Raw genomic sequence first — 10,816 nt, forward strand, 5'->3', positions numbered from 1 at the left:
CGGGGGATGCACTGGGGGGGCACCGGGTGGTGCACGGGGGATGCACCAGGGCACCGGGAGAGACACACGGGGACGCGCTGGGAGGGAGACACGGGGAATGAGGGAGGGAGGGAGCACCGGGGGCGGGGGGCACCGGGGTATGCCCTGGGAACGGGGGGCGACACATGGGGCGTGCACTGGAGAGCGTGGGGACATCTGGGGACACAGCAGCCCCCCCCCAGGAGAGAGTGGGGGACGCGGCCCAGGGGCTGCAGGGGACACTGGGTGACACATGGAGGGATGGGGGGGGGGGGCAACAGGGGGGCACTGGGAGCATTGGGGTGGCCCGGGGCTGAGGGGCCTGGAGCAGGGCCACGGCAGGGCTGCGGGGGGGTGCAGCGCTAGGTGCTGGGGCGCAGTGCTGGGTGCTGGGGTGCAGTGCTGGGCACAGCGCTGGATGCAGTGCTGGATGCCACAGCGCAGCGCTGTGTGCTGGGGCGCAGCTCTGGGGCGCAGCGCTGTGTGCTGGGGTGTAGCTCTGGGGCGTGGCGCTGTGTGCTGGGGTGTAGCTCTGGGGCACAGCGCTGTGTGCTGGGGTGCAGCTCTGGGGCGCGGCACTGTGTGCTGGGGTGCAGCACGCGGCAGAGGAGGGTGCAGCGTGGGCCAGGGAGTGCACGGCAGGGCGGCACGGCGCAGCGCAGCAAAGCCACGCACGGGGCAGCGTGGTGGTGAAGGTGCTGCACAGCGCAGCACCGCAGCACACATGCTGCCGTGCACCCTGCAGCACAGGGGGCCAATGCAGTGCTGCAGCGTGATGATGCAACACAGTGTCGGTGCAACCATGCAGTGCTGTGCTGACATGATGCAACACCACACAGCATTGCAATGGTGCAGCGCCACAGCGGGATGCCGCCACACTGCACAGCAGCATGATGATGCAGCGCTGTAGCGTGATGATGCAACACAGCGGGTCGGTGCAACTGCGCAGCACCACGCTGTGATGACGCAGCACCACGCAGCAGTGCGCGCCACAGCAGGATGACGCCGCACTGCTCAGCAGTGCCATGATGCAGCGCTGCAGCGTGATGATGCAACACCATGTCGGTGCCACCACGCAGTGCCACACTACGAGATGTAGCACCACGCTGCTGGACGAGGCTGCAGCGCTGCGGTGTGATGACGCAACGCCGCGCGGCAGTGACGCAATAAGGCAGCGCTGGGCAGGGCCCAGACCAGGCCGCGGCCAGGTAGCCCACCATGACGTCACGGCGCGGTGACGTAGCGCCCTCCTCGCGCCCCGCCGCGGCGCGCATGCGCGTGGGAGGGCGAGGCCGGGAGGCGTGGCCTGGGCGTGACGGGGGGCGTAGCCGGGGGCGTGACCGCGTGTCCCGACCCGGCCGCCGTCGTCCGGCTGCCCCCGCCGGCGCGAGCCGCCCGCAGCATGGCGGGAGCGGAGGCCCCCCCCGGCGGGCGGCGGCGGCTGCGGGACGATGGGCTGCAGACCCCCACCTCCGCCGAACAGGTCTGGGGGGCCGGGCCGGGCCGGGTGCTGGGAGGGGGGGCGGGCCGTGTCGTGTGGGGCTGGGCCCTGGGGTGCCCTGGGGCAGGGCTGTGGGGTGCTGTGGCTGGGTACGAGGGTGCCAGGTTGTGTGGGGCTGGGCTGTGTGGGGCTGGGCTCTGAAGGTGCCAGGCTGCTGGCTGATCCCTGCCCCAGCTCCCCCCATGCAGCCGCTGGCCCCACACTCGCGTGTGTCAGGGGGCCGGGGGCTGCCACCCCCGGGGAACATCACTCGTGTCCCCCCGCAGCATCTCGGGCAGCCCGACCCCCTCCCGAGCCAGCCCTGGGGTAGCTCCCCGGGCACTGGGACGGGCCCTGTGGGGCAGAGGGCAATTCTGGGTTTCTCAATCCATGGGGCCCTGTGAGCCTCTGGCCCCCCGGGACGCGGTGCCTGCGGAGGGCTGGCCCTGGCTGCACACCCTGTGCCCACCCAGCCGCTCCATCGCGGCCCCCCAGCCGTGCAGCGGGGAGGGAATACAAGGGAGGGCTCAGGGGTCGAGATAAGGACAGGGAGCTCACTTTGCAATTAGTCACGGGCAAAACAGACTCTTCTTGGGGAAAATTAGTTTCATTTATTACCATTCAAATCAGAAAAACACCTTCCCCCACCCTCCCTTCTTCCTGGGCTTAAGTCAATTCCTGATTTCTCTCCCTGGTCCCCCCAAGGGGGCAGGGGACGGGGAATGGGGGTTACGGTCAGTCCAAGTACATGTTGGTGTTGCTGCTCCTTCCTCCTACGCTCCACCCTGCTCCGGCATGGGTCCTTCCCACGGGAGACAGCTCTCCATGAACCCCTCCAGCGTGGGGTCCTTCCCACGGGAGACAGCTCTCCATGAATCCCTCCAGCGTGGGGTCCTTCCCACGGGTGCAGCCCCTCGCATGCTGCCCCAGCACAGGCTGCCCATGGGTCACAGCCTCCTCTGGGCACCCCCTGCCCCAGCGTGGGTCCCCCCCGGGCTATGGGGGGGTGTGGGGGATCTGCTCCCCCATGGGCTTCCTGGGCTGGGGGCACAGCCTGCCTTGCTGGGGGCTCTCCATGGGCTGCCAGGGAACCTCAGCTCCAGCGCCTGGAGCCCCTCCTGCCCTGCCCTTGATGCCTGCGGGGCTGCGGCTCACACACATTCGCTCCTCTCGCCAGCACGGATTATTTTCCTCCCCCTGCTCCTTCCCGCGCTGTCCCTGTGCCGCTGCTGCCGATAGGCTTGGCCTTAGCCTTGATGGGTCCAGCTGGGAGCTGGCTGACATCGGCTCCATCAGATATAGGGGAAGCTTCTGGCACCTTCTTGCAGAAGCCACCCCAGCAGCCCCCCCCTTCCCCCAAAACCTTGCCACGCAAACCCACTACAACGGGGCTGCCTGTGCCCCCCCATGCTTGCCCCCCTGCCCTCCAGGGTGTTTTCTGGAGGGCTGCCCCGGCTGGGACAGTGCTGGGGTGCTGGGTCCTGAGTTCGAGTTTTAAAACAGGGGGACAGTGTGGCAAGTCCCCGGTTAGCTGGCAATGCTGTCCTGGCGTTCGCGGGAGGAGGGTGTTGTATGTGGCAGGGGGGTCCCAGGACAAAGCAAACTCCATCTTTAAAACTGCTGCATTGGAAAAGCGGCAGTGGACGGAGCTAATCTCAGGTGCAAAGCTCCTAACGGCTTAGCTACGATGCTCCGCGGGCCGGCAGGACTGAGTCGCTTGTGATCGCTTTGGTTTTCCTGGGGAATGCAACAAGATGGTGCCGCTGTCTCGGAGAGTGGCTGTGAGCTGGATAAACCCCTGGGGTGGGGCAGGAGCTGAGGGGGGCTCTGGCAGGACTGTTTGGGATGGGAAGAGCTATTTTCCAGAGCTCACCATGGTCTTTGTTCCCCTCTGCGCTGCGGCTGGTGGCAGACCAAGGTGGAAGACATTGTGCAGGAGGTCTTTGATGCCTGCAAGATGAGCCATCATGCTTCACAGTAAGTTCCTCTGGCAGCTGGTTCCCACCAGCTGTAGAAACTCTTGATAATGATAAACAACCAACCCACCCCCAAACCAGTGGCTCTGGCAGCTGCCGAGACCTGCAGCAAGGGACCAGCTGCTCCTGTGGGTGTTGGGTGGGATCTTGCCCCTTCTGCTGGCCATGAGCCCGGGGGTCATGGTGACATCAGCTCAGGGCTGGTGTCCCCCTCTCAGCTGGACTGCTGGTGCTCTGCCTGCTGAGCCCTGCCTGTCTTACAGGTACGTCCTGCAGCGGGAGAAGCACTGCCATTACCTGAAGAGAGGCCTCCGGCAGCTGACCAAAGCCTACGAGGTACCTGCAGTGCCACCAGCTCCTGCTCTGCCCCTTGGCTGAGGCGAGCCCTTCACCCCAGGGCCCTGGGTTTGCTGGCCCTGGGGCAGTGGCTCCCGATGTGCCCTTGGGTTGCACGTGTCCCCATGGTGATGCTTTTGGGGCTCCCCTGCCTGTACCTGCTCCTGTGAGAGCTCTGCCTGCACCCCAGGCCCCGTGCCACCCCCTGGCCACCCTCACTGTCCCCTCTGGTCCCCGCAGTGTCTGGATGCCAGCCGTCCCTGGCTCTGCTACTGGATCCTGCACAGCTTGGAGCTGCTGGATGAGCCTATTCCCCAGTCAGTTGCCTCTGAGTAAGTGGTGCTGCGTTGGGGTGGGTCACAGCGGCAGCCTGGGGACCCCCACTGTGGACCTGGCTGTGGCCAGAGGCCCCGTGGGCCACCCGCGTGATGCTGGAGGTGCCACCTCCTGCTGTCCCCGCGTGCTGGCAGGAGCAAAGGAGCGCTTTGTCTCCTCTGCGGCCATCAATGCCGCCCATTCTTCCGGCCAGCGCCTCGTGCTCCAGCGTCTCGTGACGGACGGAGATGGGGGACAGAGAGATAACCCCCAGCTTTGACCTTGGGGGGAGGAACCGGGGCTGGGCTGGCCCCTGCCCCGCTGTGAGCCATGGAGCCCCTGCTGTGGATGGGGGCGTGTAAGGGGAGGTTCCCCTCACCTGGGTGGGAAGTATCCCCCCACTGGGTGCCGGCGAGCGCTGAGCCCCTTCCTCACCCTCCCCGTGCCCCCCTGCAGTGTCTGCCAGTTCCTGAGCCGCTGTCAGAGCCCCCAGGGTGGCTTTGGGGGTGGCCCTGGCCAGCACCCCCACCTTGCCCCTACCTACGCTGCTGTCAACGCACTGTGCATCATCGGCACGGAGGAGGCATTCGATGTCATTGACAGGTAGGGCCGGTGGTGCTGGGCTGGGGTCCGGCGGGGGGAGGCAGGATGCATGCCCCCCCCACAGACCGCTGGCTCTCGCAGGAAGAAGCTGCTGCAGTACCTGCACTCGCTGAAGCAGCCGGATGGCTCCTTCCTCATGCATATCGGCGGCGAGGTGGACGTCAGGTGGGTGAGCACCGTGGGGAGGAAGGGGATGGCTCTGCTGTGCTTCCAGCTGGCTGGGTGCTGCGGCAGGGGGGCGGTGCCGTGGTCCTGAGCACCCCTGTCCTGCAGGAGCGCCTACTGCGCTGCCTCCGTGGCCTCGCTGACCAACATCCTCACACCTGAGCTCTTTGCCGGGACAGCCGAGTGGATAGTGAGGTGAGTGAGAGCCAGCGTAGCCAGGGACGGGGTGAGGACGGGGGATGGTCCCTCACGCCTGTGCCATCCTGACCCCGCTGTCCGTGCAGGTGCCAGAACTGGGAGGGTGGCATTGGTGGGGTGCCGGGCATGGAGGCCCACGGCGGGTATACCTTCTGTGGCATGGCAGCCTTGGTCATCCTGAAGAAGGAACATCTGCTGAACCTCCGGAGCTTGCTGGTGGGTCACCCTGCACTCTTGCTGGGACGCCAGGGGTTCTCAGCTGCTCAGTGGGACCGGTGGGGGGGTCCCTGTCCTTGCACTGGCACCCACTCTCGCCCATCCCACACAGCGCTGGGTTACCAGCCGGCAGATGAACTTCGAGGGCGGCTTCCAGGGCCGCTGCAACAAGCTGGTGGATGGCTGCTACTCCTTCTGGCAAGCCGGCCTCCTGCCCCTGCTCCACCGTGCCCTCCACGCCAGGGGTGAGTCTGCCACGGGGGGCTCCCAGCCTCCTCCGCCCCCAAAACGGCATCTCCAGGGGTGGCTGAAGGCGTTTACTGAGGGAACAAAGCACAGCTACTTGGGTGTTCCCGTGTCCCTGTTCTTTGGAGGGGGCTGCTGAATCATGGGGAAACTCATGCCTCCCCGCGGGCTTTTTGGCACCAAGGCTTGACTGCTGGGCCAGCGCCTTGATTGTTCCCCGGGGTGTGCGGGAAGACCCGGGTGGGGATTTGCCGCCTTCCTGGGGTCCCCCCAGCCATGTCATCAGCTTCCTCCTGCAGGCGACACGGCACTCAGCATGACCCGCTGGATGTTCGACCAGGTAGCGCTGCAGGAGTACATCCTCCTGTGCTGCCAGTGCCCAGCCGGCGGGCTGCTCGACAAGCCGGGCAAGTGAGTACCAGGCTGGGGGGGCTGCCTGGGGCCCTGGCACCCTGCTCAGCACCCCAATATCTGCCTCACCAGGTCCCGGGATTTCTACCACACTTGCTACTGCCTGAGTGGGCTGGCCATCGCCCAGCACTTCGGCAGCGGCGAGCTCCACCAGGAGGTGGTCCTGGGCGGCCCCGAGAACCGCCTGGTAGGTGCCAGGCATCGCTGTCAGCTGCCCGGCCTCTACGCCACCAGAAGCAGCGTTAACCTCCTCCCTCTCTCCCTCTCACAGCAGCCCACGCACCCTGTCTACAACATCATCCCGGAGAAGGTGGCAAGAGCGGTGACGCACTTCTTGCGGCAGCCAGTGCCCAGCCTGCAGCCGGCAGCTGCTGCTGACTAGGGGGTCCCGCTGGCCCCAGACTGTGCAGAGCAGCCCTGCCCCAGGCCGGTGGGGAGCTGCTGCAGCATCTCGATGCAGATGGGCAGAGCGAGGTCCTCAGGGTGCTAGCAATACCAAAAACTGGCCTGCCCCGTAGCCACCAGCTCCTTCTGCCGTCATGCTGGGTGCCTTGCTGCCCTCCTGGCAGAAGCGGAGCTGGCTGAGGGGGACACGGGACGTGGCAGAGCTTTTGGCATCAATAAAGCGGAACAGACACCTGCCGTCTCCTGTGCGCGGGAAGGGCACATAGCTGCCACCGCCTGTCACCCATGGTGGCCCTGGGGAGACGGGACAGGAGGTGACACTGAGCTCGGGCTGCTTCTAGCCCTGGTGCCACCTCCCCTCCCGCCCCAAGAACACGCGGCTACCACGGGGAAGGATAAAAATAAGTTTGGTTGTTTTTTTTTATTATTTATAGTCTTATAGTAAAGGGAAGCCTTAACTTGCAAGACAACTCTGGGCAGTATGTACAACATACCTTAGATCCATGGAATGAATGGCATCAAAAGGGGGACAGGGTCACCTACGGGGCAGGGACGGGACACTAGAGTTCAGAAAATGCCACGGAGGTGGGAAGGGGCCGAGGGAGGCATGGGGGGTGAGGGAGGGAAAGAGGAGGGGGCAGGACGCACACGCAGACCACCAGCCCAGCCCCCCGGCTCCGTGCTGTGAAGAGAGGGGTGTGGGCACTGGCCCCCCGGCTCTCGCAGGTGCTGGGGGCAGGTGGAATTGCACACGCAGAAAATAAATAGCGAGACCCCCAGCGCTTGCCGGGGGGGTGGAGGGGAGGGGGCAGGCACAGCTCCCCTGTGGGGCCTGGCCTTTTCGGGGGGGCTGCCCGGCTCCTGCGCAGCCTCACCCTTCAGCTCTGGACTGCTGTGGTCCCCAGGTATAAATAGAAATGCTCATATAAAATCAGAAGGGAGAGGACAGAGGAGCTTGCTAGGTGTGGGAGGGCACTGGGGACATCTCACGGCCCCCAGATCCCCCCCATGTCTGTTGGGTGGGCGCTGCGAGGCCCTGCCTGGCCGGCTCCCCCCAGGGCCGCGGTGGTTGGAGTGGGGAAAGGGCCGGGGAAGGCTGGGAAGCTGCAGTCCGAGAGCCTCTACGAGAGAAGGGAGAGAGTCCTTACGCAGCCGGCGGGCGGGCAGCCGACAGCAGCAGGGGGCTGTGGGGGGGCCTAACTGGCCTCCATGCGCAGCTTCTTCCTGCTCTGTGGCTCGTCGGGCTCCGAATCGGAGCTGGAGTCGGAACCGCCATCGAAGGCGGAGATGGTGCTGCCCTTGGGGTTGGTGTAGAGGCTGTTGTCTGTCGAGGGGTAGTTGGCCTGCAGCTGGGCACTTGACCGGGCCTTCTCCAGTGCACGCACTGCAAGGCAGGGCCACCACGTCACCTCCAGCAGCTCCAGCATGCCCATCTGTCCCCACCCCTGGCTCCTGCAGAAGCCCTGCTCACCTTGCTGCTCCAGGAGAGCGTTCTGCCGCTTGAGGTCATCGATGTCCTGCTGGTGCGTGTGGTTTTTCCGGCGCATGTACTGGATGTACTCTGTGGCTTTGTCCAGGATTTGGGCCCGGGATGCCTGTTGCAATAGTGGGAAAAGACAGAGGCAAGATAAAGTCCTAGCCCTGGGGGAACCAGTGGGATTTCAGCTGCCCTGTCCCACCCACAGCGCAGCAGAAAGGATTTTACCATTATTCTGACATGCCGATGTCACCAGGTGATCCAAAGCCCAGCTCTTGTCCCCCATGGGGACCCCCATGGCGGGGCAGATCCTTGCTAGCACTGGGAAGGGTCACTTCTGAACCCCGCTGATGGTGCTCAGCTTGGGTTGCGAGCTGGCCCTAGCCAAAACGTGTCCTGCAGCAGCATCCCAGAATGAGAAGCCACTGCTGTGCACCAACAGCCCCACCACAGCCTGTGCAGCTGCCAAGGAAAGTGCTGCTACCCCCGGTGGGCAGAGCTGCCCCACGGCTGTGCCAGGAAGATTCAGCCACACCGGGTGGATTTGCCCCCTTTGTCTTCCCCAGAAAACCCCAGGTGGTGGCAAAGGCTGGGTGTGTGCACGACCTGCCCTCAGGAATGCCAGCTGGCAGGCCCCGCGGGTGAGGAACCGCAGCTCAGCCTTGCTGCTGTGGCTTCCCATCACCGTTGTGGAAATCTCCGTCCAGCCTCAGTGCCGCGGGCCGGGACCCCGGGCAGGCGCATGGCCAGGCTGCCAGCACGCTCCATAAACTCACCTTCTCTCCTTGGAGGGAGGGGACGGAGTCCCGCAGGCTGTGGAAGCTGTCCTTGATGTGGTCCCTGCGCTTGCGCTCCAGCGCGTTGTGATGAGCCCGTTTGTCGGCCTGAGAAGGAAGGGAGAGGGGAACCTGAGGGGGTGGCACTGTGGGGGAAACCACGACCTGCTCCCCTCTCCCCAGGTGCTGCGGGACAGCCTGCTGAGTCCCAGGAGTGAGCGTGAAAAGCCTCATTGCGTTTCAGCAGCTGCCCCGCTTTGCCTGGTAGAGAAGCCAGGGCAGGAGGAGCCAGGCTGCTGACTTTCACCCCAAAACCCCGTGCTGGCAGCTTGGGATGAGGGGCTTGGAGCCAGTGCAGGAGCTTGGCCGAAGCCCCGACTCCCCTTGGCTGGGCGGTGCAGCAGCCGCAATGCCTCCTGCTCCCGTCGCAGCGGCAGCTGAGGGTGTGGGAAGGAGGTGGCTCCCGTTGCTTTCGGTTTCTCCCGGTTTCTCCCGGCCCTGTCGGAGCCCGCAGGCAGCTTCCTGCTGCTGGGGCAGCCATGCGCCCCACTGGGGGGGCAGAGCTGGGGCAGCAGGGGGGCCCAGCACAGCCTCAAGGGCCAAGAGCAGCTCGCAGCACTCTGTCCTGCACCCCCTGCGAGATGGGCTCCCCATCTGACCTCTGCTGACACAACCCCATGGCTTCCCCCTAAAAGCACCACTCTGTGTGTCATACTCCCCCCCGCCCCCATATACCCCCAAGATCTGCCCTCACATCCCCCCCTCCCAGAGACAGCCCCTCCGGAGTGCCAGCTCCCCAGATGCCCCCAAAAGCCATAACCCCCATGTCTCCTCTCCCAAAAGAGCCCCAGGCCCACATGCACCCCCCCCCCCCGAAGACAGACGCCCCCACTCTGCCCCCAAAAGCCACAGCTCCACAATCCCTCTCTCCTGAAGAGCCCCCACCCCACAGACCCCCCCCCAAACACGCACCCCTCAAGAAACACAAGCCCTGTATGTAACACCCCAAACCCATGTCCTTCCCCAAGACCCCCAGCCCCCAGGTGTGTGTCCCCCAGCCCCGCCCCACAGGCCTCTGTCCCCCCACCCTCAGAAGACCCCCGACCCCACAGGTGTGTCGCCCCACGAAGACCCCCCACCTCACAGGTGTCCCCCCTCCGGAAGACCCCCGACCCTGCAAGTGACCCCCCTCTCCAAGACCCCCCAGCCCCAAAGGCGTGTGTCCCCCAACACCTGCAGTCCTGCCCCAGTGCAGTCTCTCCCCCAGAAGACCTCCCAGCTCCACAGGTGTCCCCCCTGCCAGAAGCCCCCAAGGCCCCACAGGTGTGTCCCCCCGAAGACCCCCAGGCCCACAGCTGCCCCCCCCCCCCCGAGCCCCCCAGGTGTCCCCCCCAGAAGCTCCCCAGGCCCACAGGTTTCCCCCCCAGAAGACTCCCACTCCCACAGGTGTACCTCCCATGCCCCCCAGCCGTCCCCCTCCCACCCCCAGGACGCCACCAAACACACGTGCCTCCCCCTCCAGCCCCCCCCGCCCCCCGCGCAGGCGCACTTGCCCCCCGCCCCCCCCCCCCACGTGCTCCCGGTCCCGGGGGCGGCAGCCACATACCGCGGACTGAAACCTCGGCTGCTCTTCCTGAGGGGCGCGGGCCAGCGAGGAGGAAGCAGAGGAGGAAGAGGAAGGGGGTGGGGGGGGACGGGAAACGGGGCCGCGGTGGGGGGGAAAGAGAGAGAGAAACCAACAGTTACCCCCCGCTACCCCTTCCCCGGCGCTGCGGGCACCGGGGGGGAGCGGCGGGGAGGATGTCCCGGTGTGGGGGCCCGACTCACGTCGCTCTCCACCTCGATGTCATCGTTGTCGCTCATCGCTCCCGGCCGGGTGAGCCGCGGGCCGCGCCGCCACAACAACAGCGCGCAGCGCGCATGCGCCGCCGCCGCCACACGTGACCTCTCACCCCCCCGCTCCCCGCCGCGCCGCGGGGCATTCTGGGTGCGGGAGTCCGCCTGGGGAGGCGGGGCTATTAAGACTCCCGGTCTGGGGACTACAGCTCCCGGCGTGCACCGCGGTGGAGCGCAGTGCATGCTGGGAGCTGTAGTCCTCGGGCTGGGGGAGCGCGGGTGCCTGTTGCCCCTCATGGAGGGCGGTGGGGCCGCGACGACGCGAAGGCGGAGGACGGTGGCAGTAAGCACGGAGGCG

The 10,816-nt window shown here is 66.0% G+C and overlaps 2 protein-coding genes across 3 annotated transcripts; one reads left to right on the forward strand and one right to left on the reverse strand.

Annotated features, from left to right (window-relative positions):
* The first annotated feature begins 1,366 nt into the window (after positions 1-1,366).
* LOC308070958 (protein farnesyltransferase subunit beta-like) lies at positions 1,367-6,601 on the forward strand. Its single transcript, XM_080405757.1, has 12 exons — positions 1,367-1,501; positions 3,411-3,475; positions 3,738-3,810; positions 4,051-4,142; positions 4,582-4,728; positions 4,810-4,893; positions 5,002-5,088; positions 5,178-5,307; positions 5,420-5,552; positions 5,853-5,964; positions 6,037-6,151; positions 6,236-6,601. The coding sequence occupies exons 1-12, from the start codon at positions 1,421-1,423 to the stop codon at positions 6,344-6,346; spliced, it is 1,230 nt and encodes a 409-aa protein (XP_080261883.1). The 5' UTR covers positions 1,367-1,420; the 3' UTR covers positions 6,347-6,601.
* A 170-nt stretch (positions 6,602-6,771) lies between these two features.
* MAX (MYC associated factor X) lies at positions 6,772-10,586 on the reverse strand. 2 transcript variants are annotated; one of them, XM_080405758.1, is made up of 5 exons: positions 10,450-10,586; positions 10,229-10,255; positions 8,623-8,730; positions 7,841-7,970; positions 6,772-7,753 (listed from the first exon to the last, which is right to left on the reverse strand). In XM_080405758.1, the coding sequence occupies exons 1-5, from the start codon at positions 10,483-10,485 to the stop codon at positions 7,566-7,568; spliced, it is 489 nt and encodes a 162-aa protein (XP_080261884.1). In that variant the 5' UTR covers positions 10,486-10,586; the 3' UTR covers positions 6,772-7,565. The 2 variants fall into 2 exon arrangements, with proteins under 2 accessions (XP_080261884.1, XP_080261885.1); XM_080405759.1 differs by having other exon boundaries at positions 7,841-7,964; positions 10,450-10,500.
* Between the last annotated feature and the right edge of the window lie 230 nt (positions 10,587-10,816).

The sequence above is a fragment of the Falco punctatus genome (genome assembly GCF_963210335.1).
Source record: "Falco punctatus genome assembly, chromosome: 10".
Classification (NCBI taxonomy): Eukaryota; Metazoa; Chordata; class Aves; order Falconiformes; family Falconidae; genus Falco; species Falco punctatus.